Source organism: Desmodus rotundus, chromosome 13 (genome assembly GCF_022682495.2).
Source record: "Desmodus rotundus isolate HL8 chromosome 13, HLdesRot8A.1, whole genome shotgun sequence".
Classification (NCBI taxonomy): Eukaryota; Metazoa; Chordata; class Mammalia; order Chiroptera; family Phyllostomidae; genus Desmodus; species Desmodus rotundus.
Window position 1 is genome coordinate 52,684,424 of NC_071399.1, and position 23,327 is coordinate 52,707,750.

At 40.4% G+C, this 23,327-nt stretch overlaps 1 protein-coding gene across 7 annotated transcripts in view; it reads right to left on the bottom strand.

The window, feature by feature from the left end:
• Positions 1-23,327, bottom strand: part of DGKH (diacylglycerol kinase eta) — a 231,013-nt gene that overhangs the window by 118,870 nt on the left and 88,816 nt on the right. For all 7 annotated transcript variants that reach the window (XM_053916770.1, XM_053916772.2, XM_053916769.2 and 4 more), the window contains exons 3-4: positions 21,189-21,299; positions 18,870-18,950 (exon numbers count right to left, since the gene is read on the bottom strand). In XM_053916770.1, the coding sequence (XP_053772745.1) occupies positions 18,870-18,950; positions 21,189-21,299 (192 nt within the window). The remainder of the gene's footprint in view (positions 1-18,869; positions 18,951-21,188; positions 21,300-23,327) is intronic.

A 23,327-nucleotide genomic window follows, 5' to 3' on the forward strand; every position in this document is an offset into this window, starting at 1 on the left:
ATATAATTTGCTTAATGCTTGGAAATTGACATCATCCTAGAAGAACGGGCAGAAAACACTGCACCTGCTGCTTTTTCTCCCCTTAAAAGTAATTGGGGGTCCTGGCTGGTGTGGCTCGGTGGACTGAGCAACAGCCTGCAAACCAAAGGGTCGCTGGTTTGACTCCCAGTCAGGGCACATGCCTGGGTTGTGGGCCAGGTCCCCAGTAGGGCCGTGTGAGAGGCAACCACACATGGATCTTTGTCTCCCTATATCTCCCTCCTCCTGTCTCTAAAAACAAGTAAACAAAAAAAATAATCGGGACTACTGCAGAGTTATATCTCAACCCAACACTTGTGCAATCTTTAGAGATAAGCAAGAAAGGGGATAAAAAAATGCTGGTAAAAATTAATAGTAATAATAATGATAAGATTAATTTTACTAATTTAGGTCTCTGCAAACCAAGCATCTTATATAACAAAATATTTACAAAATATATAATCACATATAGCACTGTAATTAAGGTATTACATTGTACATGGGAAACAGGGGTTTTTTAGCATTAATTGTAATAACAAGGACCAAAGTGATTTCAGAAATTATTTGTTTTTGTCACATACACTTCCACTGTAAATTAGCTGTGAGTATTAGTTAATGGACACATTAAAAATTTTACCATTCATTTGGTAGTTTCAGACTGTACCAGAGATGGGAACAATGCATTAGCCTTGTTCCCTTGGCACAGGTCCTTTATTTTATAACAGGAAATTGCTTTGTACAGGGCATGTATGTAATGGGACATTTCAAAACAAAATAATTATCTTGTTTGTACCGGTCATCACAAAACTAAAACATTTCTAAAACCTAATTTTTCCATTACACCATAATCACACTTAAGGAACAGAGAAGATATTTGAATATGCTGAAACTTTAAAAGAGACATAAAAATGCTAATACAAAAGTACTTTAAGCCATTGTAACAGTTTTTAAAGCATCTCTCTCAATTGCCTGCAGACATCACCAGGACATCTTACCACTATTTCAAATTCACAATGTACAATTCACAGCATCTTCATTTCACTCCCCACAAATCTTTTTTTCCCTCATTTTCTATGCTTAATTAAAGGCATCATTTATGTACCAACCATCACAATTTCAACACCTCTATGTTAATTTCCTCCACTCCCTTCTCCTTCCCTCCATCCGCAGCTCTCTCTGGTTCTCCCTACATGATCTCTACCTTCCCTCATCTTACAGGCGGGCTGTTATGTATGCACCCTTACCATGGTTTCTTGGACATCATAGCAGTGTCCAAGCTGTGCAAACCTACCCCTCTTGTCAAATGCATCTGTTAGGAAGCTGCCAGAAAGAGTTCCTATGGAGCATTTAACTATTTTCTGAATAGATAATACATATTTGTGATACAATATCCAAAACACATTTAGAATGAAAAGTATGCTTCCCTCCTGAGCCTGTCCTAAACTACTGAGTTCCTTCCCTGAGTCAAATAAATTTTTGTCAGCTTCTGTGTATCTCCCCAGATATCTGTGTATCTCTCTGTATATATAACAAATATGTGATCATTTTAGATTTAAACATTTGTACACATAAACACAGAGTAACATTTTGTACATGCACATTGTTCCATATCTGGCTTTTCCCACTGAATAAAGTTTGGACCTCACTGCATGTTGTTATGTGTAGAGCTGATACATTCTTTTTTGTGGTTGCATAACATTCCACCATGTGACATATTTCATAATCCACTTCAACCAGTCCCTAACTTACACATTTGGGTTGTTTCCAATCTTTTGTTACTGCAACGTGCAATAAATATCCTTATATGTTTGCACAATAAACAGTACATTTCACTAGCCCTGCTAATTCTGGATGATGTGGACAGTGAATTCATTGATGAATCTAAAGATATGAAAGAACCTTCTTTACAAATCTATCCTATTAAGTGTGTATCTTGATCATTGTGTTAAACCTCAGGTTAAAGTTTTTAGAAGCCTGTCAATAGTCACTTTGAGGATAGTCACGTCAGTCCTTGCTGGTAGGCACACTGTTACCGAGGCTGAAGAGAAATACAATCTAAAACATACTCACATGAACAACACTTTCCCTGTATACACACATACACACCTCTAAATTCTTACAAAGGTACTCAAAGGGAGAGGGTGTAGCTCCTTTATCCTGATTATCCTGACAGCTTTTCTCACATACAAACCTAATAATTAGGGCAGCTCTAATAATATTGTTGAGCAATTATGAAATTCAATTACTGTATCTTTTATGAAAATGAAAATGGCCAAGGTTTGTGCAGAAATCAGACCACAGAGGCCAAACACTCAATCCAATGCTCTCATAAATTATGAGATAACATAAAACATACATCTATGTAACACACAGAATACTGTCACTCTTCCTGCTAGAAGATTAGGGGCAGGCCTGTGTGACCAGGCAACTTCTGGTTACAGTCCCAGCAGCTTGCCACTCTCTGATGTTCATACTAATACCATGTCCTAAATCAAAACAAAGCATTCGTGAAGTGTGTAAAAGCAACCCATTTGCAGAGACAAAAAATCCCACCAGCTGATCCAGACAGACCATGTCACTAGGCCATGACTGGTGACTAAATCAATGGAAGACATCATCCAACCTTCCAGAAGGGGCCTAATGAAGTTCTGAGGTCAAGAGCTATGATATTATGTAGCCACATCGCCTAACGTAACATGTGAGCTCTGTTTAACAGTTTCTTGCTACTAGTCTGTTTTTCTCCAATATTTAAAGACCATCTTCTACTTTGAGTTCCACATCATTGGGTGCACACTACCAGAAGCTTCTTCTGAAAGGTATCCTAAGAGAGCTATCCAACCAGCTAACACAAGCTGAGTGCCAGGAGTGTCTAAAACCCTTCAGATCTACTACGAGCAAGTCCTGTGACAGCAACAACAACAAAAAAAGAAAAACCTCCAATGGATAGCCCTCAACCTACCTTTTGTCAATAGAGATCTTGCCTCTGACTTCATTTGTCTGTTGCTGACTAGACTGTAATCTGTGTCCCATAACCACAACTGTACCTTTGCTTTATGTAGTAAGATTTGGTCTTGGCAAAGTTTAAACTGGGTCCAGGGACTAAAATACATTTAAAGCAGAAACTATTGAACTGAAAATCTCCTTTTAAACGACTTTCTTGGCATAAAATAAATTCATTCTTTCTCTTTCTTTTAAATTTTTATTGTTACTCAATTACAGTTGTCTGAAAATAAATTCTTATCTGAGAGTTGTCACAAGGCAGAAGGAGATCAACGTTGTATGCTCTCAATTCCATTAGAAATAATTAGCCTGATGACCACAAGAATTGACATTTTGTGGCAAACAATGCCAGCTGGTACAATAATCAACATAAACTTTCTTCTCACTTGTAAGGTAATGAGGATTCACTAGGAATGGCCAGAGTGAACTACATCCTATTAAAAATGGTGGTTACCATTATTGTACAATTTACAGGGGCCTGAAAATTCTAATATGTTATGCATTCTCATGGAAAGAGCTCATATTTAAATATTAACTATGCTACTTATTGACTATATAAATTTAAAAAGTTATTTTCTGGGCCTTACCTCTTCATCTGTTGAAGAAAAGGAAGAATACCTATATCATGGGATAATGAGATAATGACAGAACATAAAAACTTAAAAGTTACTGCTGATGTGCTCATTACTCCTTGATTGTGAGTGACAGGGTAGCTCAACAAGATTTTAAAAATAAATAATCATTTATTTTTCTCATCTATATTATAAATGCATTAAATTTTTAAAATCTTGTATAGTAAGTTTTCCTTAGTACTGGTTTTACTATTTCACTAACATTCAAGGCAAACACAGCTATTTTGAACTTTTAAATTTCTTCTCTATCCTACAGTTTATATATTCATTTTAAATTATATTTCATTGATCATGCTATTACAGTTGTCCTGATTTTTCCCCCTTTGACAAACCCAACAAGAACCTCCCACTCCCTCAGGCATTTACGCACCATTGTTCATGTCCATGGTCATGCATTAATTTCTTTGGCTACTCCATTTCCTATACTATACTATACTATACTATATTATACATCTCCATGGCTATTCTGTAACTACCTATTTGTACTTCTTAATCCCCTACCTCTTCGATCATTTGCCCAAGCCTGCTTCCCACCCGACAACCATCAGAACACTCTCCATATCCAAGATTCTGTCTCCCTTCTTCTTGTTTGCTTGGTTTTTTAGAGTCAATTATTGATAGAGATGTATCTATTACCATTTTATTGTTCATAGTTTTAATCTTCTCTTTCTTAAATAAGTCCCTTTAACAGTTCATATCATAATGGTTTGATGATGATGAACTCCTTTAGGTTTTCTTGTCTGGGAAGCACTTTATCTGTCCTTTCATTCCAAATAATAGCTTGGCTGGGTAGAGCAATCTTGGCTGTAGGTACCTGCTTTTCATGACTTTAGATATTTCCTGCCAAACCCTTCTAGCCTGCAAAGTTTCTTTTGAGAAATCAGCTGACCATCTTGCGGTAACTCCTTTGTAGATAAAACGAACTGCTTGTCTCTCACTGCTTGTCTCTCACTGCTTTTAATCTTTGGTGTTTTAATTATGATGTGTCTTGGAGTGGGCCTCTTTGCATCCGTCTTTTTTGGGACTCTCTGTGCTTCCTGGACTTGCATGTCTATTTCGTTCACCACATGAGGGACATTTTCTTTCATTATTTTTTCAAATAGATTACCAATTTCTTGCTCTTTCTCTCCTCTTCTGGCACCCCTATGATGTGAACGTTGGACCTCTTGAAGTTGTCCCAGAGGCTGCTTACACTATCCTCCTTTTTTAAAATTCTTTTTTCTTCCTGTTGTTCTGATTGCTTTATTTTTTGCTTCCTTATGTTCTAAATCATTGATGGGATTCTCGGCTTCATCCACTCTACTGTTGTTTCCATGTACATTATTCTTTATTTCAATTAGTGTGTACTTCACTGCTGACTGGATCTTTTTTAGGCTGTTGAGGTCATCACTAAGTTCCTTGCACATCCTTATAGCCATGTTTTAAACTCTGCATCTGCTCAGTTGCTTATCTCCATTTTGTTTAAGTCTTCTTCTGGAGTTTTGATCTGTTCTTTCGTTTGGGCCCTGTTTCTTTGTCTCCTTGTTTTGGCAGCCTCCCTGTGTTCGTTTCTATGTGTTAGGTAGAGCTGCTTTGACTCCATGTCTTGGTAGTGTGGCCTAGTGTACTAGATGTCCCATAGGGTCCAGTGGCCCAGTGTCCCCTGTCACCCAAGCTGGGTACTCGAGGCCTTTCATGTGGGCTGAATACAACTTCCTCTTGTAGTTAAGCCTTGGTTGCTGTTTCAAATCAATGGGCAAGATTTACCCAGGCCATTCAGCTCCAAGAACTGGCTATGACCACTGACCACCAACCTCCGCCCTCCTTGGAGGATAAGCTGTGCATGAGCAAGGTGGTGGTGCCCTGACGTAGTCTGTAGCTGTCCACTGGGTGTGCAGGCTCTGGGGTTTCCCAGGTGGTGCAGGCCATGGTCAGCCACTACCTGTGCCTGCCTGGAGTCACACTGCATAAGCTATAACGCAACCTGCAGATGGCTGCTACTTGTGCTGGGCTTGGAGGTTCCCAGGCAAAGCCAAGCTGTAAACCTAGGCAGTCTGCTGCTATTACCAGGCCTGTGGCCACTTGGCAAGAGGTAAACGCTCACTTGGAGCTCACTTCACTGGCTGTTCTCTGTTTGAGAGGATTTAAGTTGTGCAGCTTAAACTGAGAGCAGCCATCATATAGTTGTTAAAAGCCACTGTTAACAGAAAGGGTGGGCCCTTAAGTTGGGTGGGACAGAGCCTCAGGGGATCTCCAGGGTGGGGTAAACAGTCTTAGCCAAGTTGAGTCTGGATGTGGAACCCACCTACTGTCTCTGTGGCTCTGTAGGCAGAAGGGTCAGAAAAGGGAAAATGGCCTCTGCCTACCTTTCTTTCTGGAAGAAAGCTGTCCTCAGCTCTCGCTGTAATATCAGACACTTCAGTTTAGCCCCATACGCCACTGGTGCCTTTCAAGCTGCTACCTTGGTGCTGGAGCTCAGAGGGAGTGAGTCAGAGTAAGTCCAGGTGTGAGTTCTTTCAGAGGAACTGCTTGGGAATCCAGAAGCTTCTTCCACTGACTCTATCCCCCTGGGTTTTGCAGCCAGGAGGATTATGGGGACTTATCTTTCTGGCATTGGAACCCTAGGCTGGGGTGGGTGGTGTGGGGCTGTGACTCCTCACACCTGAGATATCCTTCCCAAATTTTTATCCACCATCTCTGCCCCTCCTACCAGTGTTAATGATGTGGTTTCTTCAATTCCATCATAGTTGGGACTTCTGTTCAACTTGATTTCTGATGGTTCTGAGTAATAGTTTGTTCTCTAGTTTAGGTGTAATGTTGATGTGGTGTGTGAGGAGGTATGCCTCCATCTACCCTGACCAAAGTCCCCGATTTTTTTTTTTAATAAGAGATCAATGTTTTATGTTTTAAAATGAAGCAAAAAATCTGAGAGGTGTAATAATGTGTTCTGGTTTTTAAAGCATTTCCTACTGGACAGCAAGCCTGATTCTGGAATCATCCATAACACTAGGTGGGATGGACGGGGTGCCCATATTTGAGTGCACATCACCTGTGCATTGTCAAGGTGATTCAAGATGCCAGCAAACTTGGACCACTCATAAAGCACAGGATTTTAAGTATCTCTGGGACTTTCTAGGCAGTTTGAGTGCAATAGCTGTCCACTATTCTCAATTTCTTAACAAGACACCAAATAGTCTGGCTTCCTGAGAGACCTGGAACATCAAAGGTCTTAGAAAATAAGACTCCATCAAGCTAGTCAGTACAAAATTCACAAGATACTAAAATCCTTAGGGTATCATGCTCTAGTCAGATGGCCATAGGCCTTGAGGCCCTCTTAAGCTGATATCCTAATACTTACAGTGTTTTAAAAAAAAATTTTTTATTGCCAGTAGTTTGTTTTCCCATACAGGCCCCCATTCCAGGTACCTTCAAGGAGACAAAATGTCATTTACAGGTTTTGAGGATTTATTCTGTACCACAAATGAGTATCAGAAGTTGAGGCTCATTTAAATAAATGTGGAACTAAAGAACCTTCAACTAAGCACTTCAGCCATGTAAAAGACCCCAAGTCCAAGTAAATTCAATAGCCCTTCTTCAAAAAAGGCACGAATGGAGCAGTTAATATACCTTTCATGTTAGTGCACACAGCTTAGAAGCCTCTGCATAACTGAATGGTTGGTGGAACTGGGGCTGCTAGTTCAAAACTGGACAAATCCTTGCGAAGTTTTCATGCAAAATCTCTCCAGAGAGGAGATGGGATCTAGAAGTTCAATTACACATAGCTACAGCTACACTCTCCAGGATCATGGTGACAGTGACAGCATCAGCTCAGGACCATTTAGCTAGAGCTGTGACAGGCCTAGCAGTGTATGGAGCACATGAGTGAAAATCAGATTTATAACTAGTCCCAAGAACAGAGGCTGTGCAGCATGTTGCCTTTCAGTGGGGAGCTAAGTATAGAAGGGACACTATGAAGGTCACTCCTCTATGACACAAGGTTAAAACGGAACAGATGGCCATAAGGTGTCTGAGGCTAAAGTCCTCCTAGGGAATGAGTTCCATAAAACACTGGAATCTAGGGTCAGAGATAAGCAATTCTACATAATCATTATATTTTGGCCTCAGAAATACTGGCATGGGGGTAGCGTTTGTGGAGAAGAGCAAAGGGAATTCTACATTCCCAGAGGATTCTGTCTGTGGAATCCAGAATGGTTTGGGCTTCAAGTTCTAAGGGGGTATATAGTCCCCTCTCTTTCCTATAACCTGTGATGAGACAGTTTCCCATCCCCATTGAGTAGAAATTCCTTGTTTTTTAAATTTATTCTTTATTGTATTTTTTCCATTACCAATTCCTTATTTTTTGTATCCCAACAATCCTATTCCAGGGCCACATATTTTAAAGACCGGGACCTATCCACAGGGGCTTTAAAACTTTTTTAAAAAATTGTTATTCAGTGGTCAATTCTTTTTATTGATATTCACCACTGCAAATCCAGAATCTAGCAAACAGCAATGACTGATCCATGTAGCAAGCTCTCAATAAATATTTCCTATATGGATGAATGAATATCTAAGGGCAGTCCCAGAAGGGAGGATGGGGTAGGGAATGGGCTGCTCTACACTAGCCTGTGGGATACAAAAAGTACTAGAGGCGGCCAGTTGAAGGTCACTGAATAGGAGGACAACATTATCCCTGAGTCACGGACCTGCAGCAAGACCAGGACAGACAAGGGGAAAGTATTGATGCCAAACACAGCTACTTAACATGGCACCTTGCCTGGGCAACCAGAGACACAGTTCTTTAGATGATAAATCCTCTCTCCCAAACTATTGATAGTGTCTGTTCACACCATAAGAGTCCCTTTGATGGAAATTACCTATGTGCTAGGACTCCCAAGGTCTGATTATGCAAACAAGCCAAGTTACTAGAGTTCCAGAGTTGACAGAATACCCAAGGATATGGTCTCTGGTTTCTGACTACTTGAAAGGCCATGGGAAAGATTTATGGAAGACTACCAGTGAAGGCAGAGACAAAGCACAATTTTTCCACCTATTTCCTATGTTCATACCAAGACAAGTTTAGGTAAAAAAAGGATCATTGGTTTATTACCCTCAAGGATTTTGGTCTGTGAAATTTCTTAATAGCTTTAAGAGGTATTTTTCTGGGTTGTACTCTTCAAAAAGATAATATATCACTAAATGAAAACATAAAATTTGAAATACCCACAGAAACAATGATCAGATATTTTATTTCTAAGACTGGTGTCTAATTTATAGAATATAAATTTCAAACTTAACTTATAAACTATCAGCTTTTGTAGTATAAAGGTATATCTAAACTACATATATCAACTTTAAAGAGCAAAAAAGTAACTCAAATTGCATTAGTGTGATATCATTTTAGAGTACTATAAAATATTTTAACCAACTTGGATGTAAAAAATATTAGTTTTTGCACTATCAGGCATCTAGTAGTTATGTGAACCACTGCAATGATTAATAACAGGCAAGAGTCATGTTTATAAGACTTATTTTTGATATAACACCAGTCTGGGTCATGATATAAAGACTGCAACAAGAATACAAGTATTTGTAGGTATATTACAATTCAACATCATGGGAAGAGGATTGAAAAACTCTTCTCTAAGTTACCACTTGAAATGACATTTTTCTCCCAAAGAAAATTTAGAGTTTACAAATATCATTCATTCATTCATTCATTCAACAAGACACATTTCTTCATTCATTCAACAAATATTCATTGTCTTTCCCCTCTATGCCAGGCCCTGTGTTAATCCTTGGGGATTCAGTGGTGAAGACAACTTCTGTGCCCGCAAGGAAATTTCAGTCTCCTCCATCTCTCCTCACCCCTCCCATATACACATGCCACGCAAAGATTTCCCCAGGAGCATTCTTAAAGGATGGTCACTTAGCTCTTGCTGTATGCCTCAATGAGACAGTGCATTTAAACGGTCCAGCACAGTGCCCAAAAATCTCTAAATCCACTCCCCCTTACAAATGCAAAGAGCTGTAAGACACATATTCTGGACTAGCTGTGAAAAGCTACTAGCCATCCAACCTTGAGTACTTCGCTGTGAGAACTCTCTTCTTAAAGGCCCTTTTCAGTTCACAGACAAGGGATGACTAGAGAGTTCTAACACTGGCTGGAACCATGACCTCACAAGGGACCTGTTCTCTCAGATGACTCAAGTTAGAAAGTTCTCTTTGGCCTAGAGCTGAAATTGAACCTCCGTGAGTTCAATGACAAGTCTATGCAGTAACACAAAACTAGTCTACTACCTCTTTTACATGATAATTCCTCAAGTATTAAACAGATATGTCACAATTTACCAAATCTTTAAAACAAAAAGTGCCCTTTAATGTCTGCCAACCCATAACTCCCAGACCTTTTCATAATATTGATTACCTTCCTCTGTGAGCTCTTCAGCCGATATTTCTATTTCAAATGTAGTACCCAAAATATAATGCAATAATTCTAGGTTTGTAGTATGACCAGCAAGTATAAAGTAAGATTCTGGTAATGTAATGGGAGACACACCCCCTGGAAACGGGGCAGGGTTTGAGCTGCGTATGTGTGACTGGAGACTTTGCCCCACTGCTGAGCATGGCAGCCAGAAGAAGGGCAACGGCAAACATGGCCCACACTGGCCCTCATTGGTTGGAAGGCTGGACACTCTCACTGACTTTGGGTGTACCTGGAATTCTGGGAGAGGACTTTTGAAACAGAAGGCGCCAGAAAGCAAAAAAGGCAGTTGGTTCTTTCCCCTCCCCTAGGGTGGGGTGTCAATGGTCGCCAGCAGGCCTGCCGACAGTGGCCAGTGAAGAACTATGAGTGGAAGGCTGGGGGTACAGACTCCAAAAGATGCCTGAGGCTGGACAGGGACTGGACACCAGCTAAACCACCTATGTTTATGATATTTTGGGTGACAGAAGAGGTTCCTGGCGCAACTTTGAACTGAGCAGGCAGAGGGTGACAGGGTGATTTTTTTTTTTTGCATGTCTTGGAGGGAACAAGCTTTGAAGCAGAACTTGGTTATTTCCAATGACCTTGGTGATAATAGCACTGAAGAGATTTTTCTTCTTGTGTTATTTTCAGTTCTTGAACCTATCTGGTAGTTATAATGAGACTATTTTTGATGTCATACTCCAACTTTTTCATTCCCCTTATGTTTTTTATCCAGATATTTTAGGCCAAATATCTCTTGTTCCGTTTTATACCCTGGAAAGGTCTACCAGACCGTTTCGCTGTAAAACTCTAAGCAATCTACCTAACATTTGAGTCTCCACATTTCTAATCCAATCCAACTTCAGAATAATGTTTGAGAGAAGAAATTTCTAAAAAATATTTTAACAAAAATCTTCTCATGCCTAAAATAAACTTTCATCTTTATCAATTAAATCAACAAATACAGATAAGGTAATATGAGGTAAAAAGATAAGACACAGTCCCCAGCAATTATAGGTCAAGGAGGTTATAATAAACATAGTTAAGTATTTAACTAAATATAAGGCAGAATACAGTAAGTTCTATAAGGAAAGTAGAACAGAAGAGACTGCTTGCAGTTGACGGTCCAAGAAAAGAGCTGTGCAAAGGATTTGAATAACCTACCTCAAAAATCCAAGTGTTTCAGTTTCCTTTACCTTTATCTACTCCTATACCCTGGCGCTTGTCTTCACCTGAAATTATTCCATCCCTCAGATCATAAATGCTTAAATCCGCTTTCAGACTAACCTCTTGATCCTTGTTGGGAAGAAACCTATGCAATACCTGACATGCTTTTTAGCCTTTCTGAACCTCAGTATCTTTTTTTAAAAAAATGTTTTATCGATTATGCCATTACAGCTGTCCCATATTTTTTCCATCTCTTTATTCCCCTCCACCCTATACCACCCCTCCCACCAGTATTCCCCCCCAACTTAGTTCATGTCCATGGGTCATACATACAAGATCTTTGGCTTCTCCATTTCCCATTCGATTCTTAAGTTTCCCCTGTCTATTTTGTACATACCATTTATGCTTCTTAATCCTTGCATCTTTTCCCCCATTCTCCCCCCACTGCCTCCCTACTGATAACCCTCCATGTGATCTCAAGTCTATGATTCTATTCCTCTTCTAGTGTTTGCTTAGTTGGTTTTTGTTTTAGTTTTGGGTTTGGTTTCAGTTGTTGATAGTTGTGAGTTTGTTGTCATTTTATTGCTCATAGTTTTAATCATCTTTTTCTTCGATAAGTCCCTTTAATATTTCATATAAAGACTTGGTGATGTTGAATTCCTTTAACTTGACCTTATCTGGGAAGCACTTTATCTGCCTTCCCATTCTCATTGATAACATTGCTGGATAGAGTAATTATGAATGTAGGTCCTTGCCTTTCATGACTTGGAATACTTCTTTCCAACCCCTTCTTGCCTACAAGGTTTCTTTGGAGAAATCAGCTGATTGTCTTTATGGCCACTCCTTTGTAGGTAACTGTCTCCTTTTCTCTTGCTGCTTTTAAGGGGAATGTAATTATGATGTGCCTTGGTGTGTGCTTTCTTTGGTCCAACTTCTCTGGGACTTTCTGAGCTTCCTGGAAGTCTATTTCCTTTGCCAGATTAGGGAAGTTCTCCATTATTTTTTCAAATAAGTTTTCAATTTCTTGCTCTTCCTCTTCTTCTGGCACCTCTATGGTTCAGATGTTGGAATGTTTAAAATTGTTCTGGAGGTTCCTAAGCCTCTCCTTTTTTTTTGAATTCTTGTTTCTTCATTCTGTTCTGGTCAAGTGTTTATTTCTTCCTTCTGGTCCAAACCGTTGATTTGAGTCCTAGTTTCCTTCCCTTCACTGTTGGTTCCCTGTATATTTTTCTTTTATTTCACTTTGCATAGCTTCACTTTTTCCTCTATTTTGTGAGCATACTCAACCATTTCTGTGAGCATCCTGATTACTAGTGTTTTGAACTGTGCATCAGATAGGCTGGCTATCTCTTCATTGCTTAGTTGCACTTTTTCTAGAGTTTTGATCTGTTCTTTCATTTGGGCCATTTTTTTTTTTTGTCTTAGCGCACCTGTTACATTGTAAGGGATGAGGCCTTACATATTTGCCAGGGCAGGGCAACCTTCATTGCTCTTTTGTGGCACTGTATGTGGGGGAGGGGTCCGAGAGGGAACAATGCCACTTGCTCGGCTCTTGGTCGGCTTTCAGTCACTTCCCTCACTACCCACAAGCCAATTGGGCCCTTCTGGTGCTGATTCTGGATGGGTGGGTTTGTGTACATTTTAGAACCCTGTGGGTTTCTCCAGTGAACTCTCCTGTGAGGCTGGGAGTGTCTCCCACCGCTGCAACCCCCACAGATTTTTATAGCCAGAGGTTTTGAGGCTTTATTTCTGCGCACTAGAATTCTGGGTTGTGCAATCGCTCCAGCTGTTCCTCCCAGTTTATCTTCACGCAAATAGTGGGAATGCCCAGTCCTCCCACAGCCGCCTCACCCGCCCTGGTCCTCTAGCTGCCACTTTGGGGCGTGTCCTCTCCACTCCAGCTGCCTGTCTTCATCCCTCCTACTGGTCTAGATGAATATTTCTTCTTTAACCCTTTGGTTGTCAGACTTCCATACAGTCAATTTTCTGGCAGTTCTGGTTATCTTTTGTTTTTAAATTTGTTGTCCTTCTTTTGGTTGTGGGAGGAGGCAAAGTGAATCTACATACATCTCCATCTTGGCCAGAAGTTCTCTCTACCTTTTATGAGTTTCCATAGAAGGGAGAGGACTATTATTCACTCCTCAGGGAAGGAAAGTGGTAAACCTGATTGCTTCATCACCCTACCCCACCTTCACTAGGAAGAAAAGAATAATAAGGAACATTTTGGCCTTAGGTCTCCAACAATTTATCAGAGTCTCTGTATTTAGTGGTTATTGGATCCTGTGAAGCCATTAATAAGCTGCCCCTTAGCACCTGTGTTTCATTCTCAAAATATGAGAACTCAGAGGGTGAAGGTAGATGAGTTACTAATCCTCCAAATATCCAACAATCCCTTTATCTTCTGTCCAACATTTCCTAATCAGTGGTTCCCAACCTTTTTGGCACCACGGACCAGTCTCATGGAAGACTGTTTTTTCACAGATGGGGTAGGGGTTGGGGGGAGGGACAGGAGGCAGAGCTTAGGCATTAAGGCGAGGGAATCTTCCCTTGCTCATCTTCTGCTGTGTAGCCCAGTTCCTAACAGGCCTTGAACTGGTACCAGTCTGCGGCCTGGGGGTTCGGGACCCTTGCTATAAATAATCAACCCTGGATCATTTTAGTTGTTCTCTAGCCTCATCTTTAAAAAATGCTATATCCCTAAGAACTAAGAACATTACTAAATTTGATCTCCAATCTTTCTTTCGTAGACACTACAACACTGTCTACTACCTCGTAAATCTTCCACAGATCCCAACTCAGTTTCAATTCTTATTTTCTATAGAAGCTATTCGAAATTCTCCTAAACTCTTATTCAGAGCAGATGACCTTGTCTTCAACTTCACTGAGAAAATGGTAGTATTTCCTGCCAACATCTACGGTTAGCAGTGGATGGTCAGTTGGAGCTCACAGAGTGTCCCCCATCGGCCAGGGTGGTGAGAGGGGAAGGTTCTTACACTGAGTGTGGGAAAAGCCCTTCCCCTTAGGCCCCCTGGTACCAGACTAGGGGTGGGACCAGGGGAAGGCAGGCACATGTGCCATAGAAGTCAAAATGGTACAGAAGATACGTTGGAGGCCTGCACCAGAGGCCTGTAAGTCTAGCCTAGGAAAAGAAGGGACTAGATGGGAGGTGGACCCACCTGAAGCACACAAAAGTTTGGGAAGTTGATTCGTTATTTTGAGAAAGCACTTGGTCCATCCCACACCCAAGCTAACATAGTCCCATGGGAACAAAGAAATGCTATCTCTTGCTCAATGCTCAAGCTCAGGACCTGCACTCACACAGTGTATTTCTCTCCATGGGCTACATGGCTGCTAAGGCCACGTAGCCCATGGACTCCACGACGGAGCCTTTCTCGCTTTCTCCCCCACCTGGAGATGCACAGGCTAGTGCATTCCCGCTTTCCCTCCTGGGAGCACGTGACCCTGGGGTCCTAGCAGCTGCATGGCCCATGACCTGCAGGAGAGAGCCTGAAATGGGCAGCAGCTGGGAACATGCTAGGCTACCTGGATAACCACGTAGCTGCCACCTGTGCGCTCCAAAGGACTATGCTTTGGAATGGAGCAGAACTTTGGACACTTGCTCTTCCATGGTTTTGCTGAAGTCATGAGCTTTTAGACCAGAGTCTGCCATTCTCTCATTGCACAACACCTGAATAAAACCTCTTTCTTCTTTCACCAGCAAGCCTTACAAGTTTGGCTTTTGTGGTGGCAGGCAGACTAACTCCCTTTTTTTATTTGGTAAGACTATTTCCATAAACTTTCTGTCTCCTGTTCAGGGCTAATCTCCTTATCCTGTCCTCTAGTTCCTTATCTCTTTGGCTTATGCAGCAATCATGCTCCATTAATTATTCCCCCTCTCTCTAGAAGCTTCAATTTCCAATTCCAACAATTCTTTATTCTCTTCACACATACACAACCAAAACCCATTTTAAAAACAAAGCAAAAGAACAACAAAACCAAAATCCCGTCTTCAAGCCTGACTATTCTTCTAGCTATACTTGTTCTCCTTTAAAGAGCAAGTTTTGGATTCCAGCCAAAATAGAGGTATAGGTAGACACACTGCACCTCCTCACACAACCAAAAGAAGGACAACAACAATTTAAAAACAAAAAACAATGAGAACTGACAGAAAATCAAACTGTATGGAAGTCCGACAACCAAAAAGATAAAGAAGAAACATTCATCCAGACCGGTAGGAGAGGTGGAGACATGGAGCCCAGGAGGAGAGGACTCATGGCAGGCAGCGGCTGGCGGACCCAGCGAGGTGGTGACGGATTGTGGAACGGGGCAGGCCGCGCTGCAGCTAGCAGACCCCACAAGGTGGTGGCTGCAGACCCCGCGACCCCACATTCCCGCATAGATAAACCGGGAGAGACGGTGGAGGAGCAAAACAGACCGAGCAACCCAGGGCTCCAGCTCGGGGAAATAAAGCCTCAAACCACTGATTGAAAACACCCATGGGGGTTGAGGTGGCAGCGGGAGAAACTCCCAGCCTCACAGGAGAGTTCGTTGGAGACACCCACAGGGGCCTAGAGCATGTACAAGCCCACCCACTCGGGAATCAGCACCAGAGGGGGCCAATTTGATTATGGGTAGCGGAGGGAGTGACTGAAATCCAGCACAGAGTAGAGAAAGCACCATTGCTCCCTCTCGGCCCCTCTCCCACACACAGCGTCACTACACAGCGACCTGCGTTACCCTGCCCTGGTGGACCCCTAAGGCTCCACCCCTTTACATAACAGGCATGCCAAGACAAAAAAAATGGCCCAAATGAAAGAACAGATCAAAGCTCCAGAAAAAATAAAACTAAGCAATGAAGAGATAGCCAATCTATCACATGCTCCGTTCAAAACACTGGTAATCAGGATGCTCACAGAATTGGTTGAATTTGGTTGCAAATTAGATGAAAAAATGAAGGCTATGCTAAGAGAAACAAAGGAAAATGTACAGGGAACCGATAGTGAGGTGAAGGAAACTGGGACTCAAATCATGGCGTGGACCAGAAGGAAGAAAGAAACATCCAACCAGAAAAGAATGAAGAAACAAGAATTCAGAAAAATGAGGAGAGGATTAGGAACCTCCAGGACATCTTGAAACATTCCAACATCGGAATTATAGAGGTGCCAGAAGGAGAAGAGGAAGAACAAAAAATTGAAAACTTATTTGAACAAATAATGAAGGAGAACTTCCCTCATCTGGCAAAGGAAATAGACTTCCAGGAAATCCGGGAAGCTCAGAGAGTCCCAAAGAAGCTGGACCCAAGAAGGAACACACCAAGGCACATCATAATTACATTACCCAAGATGAAACAGAAGGAGAGAATCTTAGAAGCAGCAAGAGAAAAGGACACAGTTACCTACAAAGGACTTCCCATAAGACTGTCAGCTGATTTCTCAAGAGAGGTCTTACAGGCAATAAGGGGCTGGAAAGAAGTGTTCCAAGTCATGAAAGGCAAGGACCTACATCCAAGATTACTGTATCCAGCAAATCTACCATTTAGAATGGAAGGGCAGATAAAGTGCTTCTCAGATAAGGTCAAGTTAAAGGAGTTCATCTTCACCAAGCCCTTATTATATGAAATGTTAAAGGGACTTATCTAAGAAAAAGAAGATCAAAAATATAAAAAGTAAAAATGATGGCAAACTCACAGTTATTAACAACCACACCTAAAACAAAAACAAAAGCAAACTAAACAAACAACTAGAACAGGAAGAGAACCACAGAAATGGACATCACATGGAGGGTTATCAACTGGGGAGTGGGAGGGAGAAAGAGTGGGGAAAGGTACAGAGAATAAGTAGCATAAATGATAGGTGGAAAATAGACAGGGGGAGGGTAAGAATAGTATAGGAAATGCAGAAGCCAAAGAACTTACAAGTATGACCCATGGACATGAACTATGGGGGGGGGAATGTGGGAGGGAGGGGGTGGGCAGGATGGAGTGGAGCGAAGGCGGGGAAATGGGACAACTGTAATAGCATAATCAATAAATATATTAAAATTAAAAAAAAAAAAGAGCTAAGTTTTTAGGAAATGCAACCTACCCTGGCTCCCTCTGCCTTTCCATTTTGAATTCTCAGTGCAGCCTAATGCATGCCACCCCTCCACTGAAACTATTCAAATAAATCACTGTGACCAAATGACGTGCAAGCTAACAAATTCAACAATCCATTTCTATTTCTTCGACTTGACCTCTCCACACTTCTTGATGTTGAACAACTTCTTTCTTGAAACTCTCTTCCAATGGTTTTTTGTAACAGCATTGCCTCCTGATGCTCCTTCGATACTTCAGAATGTTCTCTTTCAATTTTATCGGTCAAACCTTAAAATTTAATATTTTCCTAGGATTCTATTCTTGGCTTTCCTCTTCTCAAACTCACCTCTCCCTGGGGAGGGACTGGGGAAGGGGAAGGAATATTAACACCACAAGTTATCCCCCACATCCATAAATCAATAAGACTAAATCTGAACTCACTTGCTTCCTCCCCCACCCCCACCCCACGAGTGCTTGCCTCTATCATGGCACTGCTCTGTGTCTATTTGTCTGTCTGTCTTCCGTGCCCTAGTATGCCTAGGGGATGCACACAACACAATGCTGTCAGCAGTGGTGGCTCCCTAGAGCAGGGACTGGGAGTGAGTGTGGTGGCATCTTAGAGGATTTAAGGAGTATATAGTTATAAAAGGAACTCTAGATTGACTTCACTAACCTATGCTATGAATATTTTAAAGGGAAGTGATATTTATTTGCTTATCCATCCATCCATCTCTGAATCTCTGTGCACAGCACAAGATCCTGGCACATAGTACTCAACCATAAGGTACTCAAATCATGTGTTTTTGAATCAGAGACGTACAAGAGGAATGGGGTATCTAAGATAAGCTTCGAAGAACTGGTAGAATCTTCAATAGGTACAGATGGAGGAGAAATCATTTAAGTCAAAGGGAATAGGCAAAGCACAGGCACAGACAAAAATGATGGGCTGGCAGGGTGAATAAGTCAAATAATTATCAGTTAACACGAGGATACTGGGGCACAATTTTATAAAATTTTAGGATGGAGTTGCAGATGCAGCCTGACAGTCAATGACATACCTGTGAAGTGTCTTAAGTGATGGGATTTGCGATTGGAAACGGAAAGAACTAAATGGACAGAGGACACCTCTTAAATAGTTACCAAATGAGTTACTTAACTGAGAAGAAATGAAGGCCTGAATATAGCAACTGTCTAAACCTAAACGACACAGAGCAACTAGAGTAAAAGTAGAAGAAAAGGGGGAAAATATTGTTTTTGAGATTGCAGGTAAAAACCAAACTTTTTGAATACTCAAGAACAATGAAATTAGTTGAAGTATTAAATTTAAAGGAGGTAAAAAATGGAAACTACTAACATTACAATCATGAATGATGTTGGGTGCTGGCGTACGCAATGCACTTATCAAGTTTATTGTGTTGGTCAGAACTCCAATAACAATAGGTTGACACAGCTGGTAACTGAAAAGGGCATTTTTTATATGTTAGGGAAGGTCATTCTGTAACTTGAGTAGGGAGTTTGCAAAATATAACCATACCGTGAAGCTGTTGTTAGCATTTTTTGTGCTTGCTTCAGCTACGCTGGCATCTGAGAGGTCAACTTCATCAAATATCAGAGACTGTTAATGAAAAACAACACAAATATATTAAGTGAAAACCTAACTCATTGCTCCTCTGTGTGTGTGTATATACATATACACACACACACACATATATATAATAAAATACATACATATATATTTTTTATTATGTATGTATTTTATTATCAGGTCATGACTATGAGGGTATGTCAGGAATTAGGAATAGAAAAATGAAGAAAAATTTAAGTGACACTTCGTGAGGAAAACGACAAAGTACAACTAACACATAAATCAGCAACGTCTGTAAACCTTGTATCTTTTCACAACTTCACCAGGAAGTCAGAGGCAACATCAGCAACATCGTCGTTCCTACACTGGCTAAGTGAGAAATGAAAAGAACCAGTCCTGACTGAGATCATGTTGAGTTACTTAACTTTCTAAACCTTATTTTCCTCATCTATCTAAATGTTCAAATGAGCTGATGAATATGCTCTGCAAATATAAGATGATGCTTCTCCTATACTCTTAAAAGTGGTTTTAATCAAAAAAGTTACACTGCTAAAAACTCCACAGAAATGGAATCTTTAAAAAATTTATAATTCAGAAATTCAGAAATTCTAGTAAATAAATGTATCCTTCCCACTTTTAGTCATTTGGTCATTTTTCACACTCATTCAACAATCTTCCTGCAAGGCTGTACAACGATGCTTCTCCTGAAGCCAGCCCCCTTCTCTGATAGCGTCCACTGCCTCCCAAGATCTCCAGAGGGTTATGCTTCAAACCAACTGATCTGATTATACGCCTTGTTCCCTGACACAAAAGAATTTATAATCTAGCATGGGTGATAAAACATACAGAACTAATTTTAATGTAAGATAGACTATTAAAAGTAGAACAGATAAGATACTATGAAACGCTATGAAAGGTCACAGGTAATTTCCCCAGTAAAGGACATTTAGCCTCTTTCACTTATAAATAATGGAATAAGGGGCACTTTAAATAATTTCAAAGAAAATGGAATTTCATCAAGTGGAAACAGAGGGAAAGTCACCAGATGATGGGAAACAAGGGGCCAGGCTGCCAAGTGGTCAGTGCTGCCTAGAGACAAAGTGAAGTCAGGGTGGAGCCGGGTCAGGGACGACCCTGAACATAACGACTCTTAAAATAAGATTATTTTATTGGGTTATTACTTCTACGGCTGTATAAACCAAGACTTAGGTCTTGTTTGTTGATTTGTTTTTATTTCCTGGTGTATAATTCTAATTACATCAGGAACATACATTGTTTAATATGGAAATTATCAATTACTTAAATGGCACAGCAACAAAAAAAATCTTCATTTTTTTTTTGAAAAAAAATAAAACTAATCATTACAATTCTTTTCTTCCAAAACTACATCATTCGTATTTTATTCAACTGTTATATAAAAATTATTTAAAGCCTTATTTTGACTTTGCTATGATTTTTACTCTTAACCACTAGTGCAACTGAGAGATTACGGTGTGTCAAGTGCCATATATGCAATCAGCACTTTGTGTCTACAATCTCATTTCAGCCTCCTCTCAAGTCACATGCTGTCCACAGCCATTCCACATGCTGGAATTGGATAGGAATTCTTGTCTGAAACCAGAGTATTGATTCTTTTTTTTTAATTTAATTTAATTTTATTTTAGAGAGAGAGGAAGGGAGGGAGAGAGAAACATCAATGGGTTGCCTTCTTGCAACCCAGGCATGTGACCTGACTAAAAACCAAACTGGCGACCTTTTGGTTTGGGGGATGACACCTAACCAGCTGAGCCGCACAGGCCAGCCAGGGCAGAGCACTGATTCTTAACAACTATAGCAATTCTCTCACTTATGGTCAGGAAAATATTTATAATGTAAAAAAATAGCAAGAAAGGGAGAAAAACCAAATTTTGAGTTTATCATACCTAATAAGGTTACATTTAATATTTCATTTAGTTGGAAGGAAAGAAGAACAAAAATAATGAAAAAGGAAGGAAGGAAAGAAAGGGAGAGAGGGAGGGAAGGAGGGAAAGAGACAGGGAGAGCTAGCTACACTAGAACCTTCCTATTCCATTGTCCTTAGGGGACATGCTGTGAAACTGACTCAGATGGTCTCCCTCGGGGTTGGGCCCAAGACGGATCACATTTACACGGAATTCATGCAACTGCAAAAGGCTACAGTGAGCCCCAAGACAAAAACAGTTTAGAAAACCAAAATTTAAAATCCATATACAATCTCAAGTGCTTGCAACTAGTATTCTCTTGAATTACCTTTGAGTCTTTTGCATAATAAAGTGTGCGGCCTCGAAGCTTGAAGTATCGCTTTTTCCACCTTTGGAAAGAACTGGTTTGCTTCAATAGTTGTCCCTCTTTAATACTGGTCTGGAGAGAAAGAGAGGCACAATGACAGAATTAAAATGAAGTTCAAAACCAAATAAAATTCTGAATTAAAAACACATTATCATTAATATTTTGAATATTGTTTCCCATGTCCTACAAATTACATGAGAGAATATTTTCTTCTCCTTTTTTTTATTCAACCAAGGGAGCATACGTGCAAAGTCCCAAAGAGCAAAGGTAAATTTAACATGGCTCCCTGACCTCCACGCAGTCACAAATAGTATGAAAGGCACATGCACACAAACTAGTAGTCGTAATACAGTGTGATGCATACAATGACTTGTACATACTATTTAATAAATGGTGAAACGGGTAAGAGGCGTAGTATATGTAATGATTAAAAAGGGCCCAGGCTTTACATTCCCATGACTTTTTATAACTGGAAATTTGTACTTCTTTCACCTTTTTACCCATCCCCTCTACTCTTCTCCCATCTGACAACCTTTATGAATATAGTCAATAATATGGTAATAACTATGTATGGTGTCAGAAGGATACTGGACTTATCAGGGTGATTACTCATAAATGTCTAATCACTATGTTGTACACCTGAAACTAATATAATATTGTATGTCAGCTGTAATTAAACAAATAAATTTAAAATAATTAAAAAAAAGAAAAGCATGGGCTCTGGAGCCAAAAATCTTGTGTTTAACTCCTTGTGCCACCACTTAGTAGCTGGATGGTCTTAAATTACTAAACTTCCTTATACCTTTATTCGTTCATCCATAAAATAGGATAATAACTTATAGGTTGTTGTGAGAAATTAATTTTAAAAAATTTATAAAGGGCTTACTACTGTATGGCACATAGTAAGCGGTCATTAAGTAACAAATACCTAATGATACATGTTATTGTAACAAACTCAATGCACTGTGCACGGCTGTCCAGAGAAAGAAGCATCAGCTCTGCTTCAGAGAGTCAAAGACATCCTCCCAGAGGAGGGCCCAGAAGGGTCTGGAAAGAGTTTATCAGAATGATAAAGGATGAGGAAGTGTATTTTAGGTGTGTGCCAAAAAAGAAAGGTTTAAAACAGTATGAATATTTGAAGAATCTTCAAAAAGCTTCAGTTATAAATGCAGGGCAGGGTTTATAAGGGGAAGCAGCAAGAGATGTGGCTGAAAGAGGCAGGCAGGGGCTCTGTGCCAGACCCTGTGCTAAGTGCTTATGTACCCAAGTTCATTTCAACATCACCAGCAAAATACTTGGAACCCCTCCAGCCTCATCCTAGTAGCTCTCCCTCACCTGGTCTCCTCCATCCACAATGTTTGCTTTTGGAGTGCATGCATTCTCCTCCCTTAGGTTTGGATACTACCTAGTCCCTCCTCCTGAACTGTTCTTCCCTCAAATACCCATCTGCCCAACTCATTCACCTCCTTCAGTCTCTGACTTTTCAATGAGACCCACCTCACCGACCTGCTATTTAACACAGCTACATGCTCTCCATATCTCCCCCATCTTGGTCTTACTTAGTCCCCCACACAAAGCACTTACTATCTCCTAATGTATAGTGTAAAGTATTATGTTTATTGTGCTGTCCCTATTAGAACAGAAGGTCCTTGAGTTTATTATATATAACAAAATTAAACTTAATGTTTCACATTAATTGGAAGTAAAAAAGAAAGGAAGGAAGAAAGAAGGAAACTACACTTACAGCAAAATAAACTTCCAGCCTCGCTGTTGAGTTTGTCCTTAGGAGACAAGTCACAGGACTGACTCAAATAGACCCCCTTGGGAGGGGGTCCAAGATGGGTCACACTAATACTGAATTCACAGGAAAGCCGGAAGGATATACTGAGCCTCCAAAACAAAAACAGCTTATAGAACCAAAATCTTAAATCTACCCCACTGGATTGCACACTGATATCTCAAGTGCCAAGCACATACAATATTGAGACTTATATGAATTTATAGCAGGTACTAATATTAAACGCATATCTATTTTAGGGCAGAGTTTATTACCAACTTTTATACTTCACTGTCTTTTATTATCAAAAAGACATAAAATAT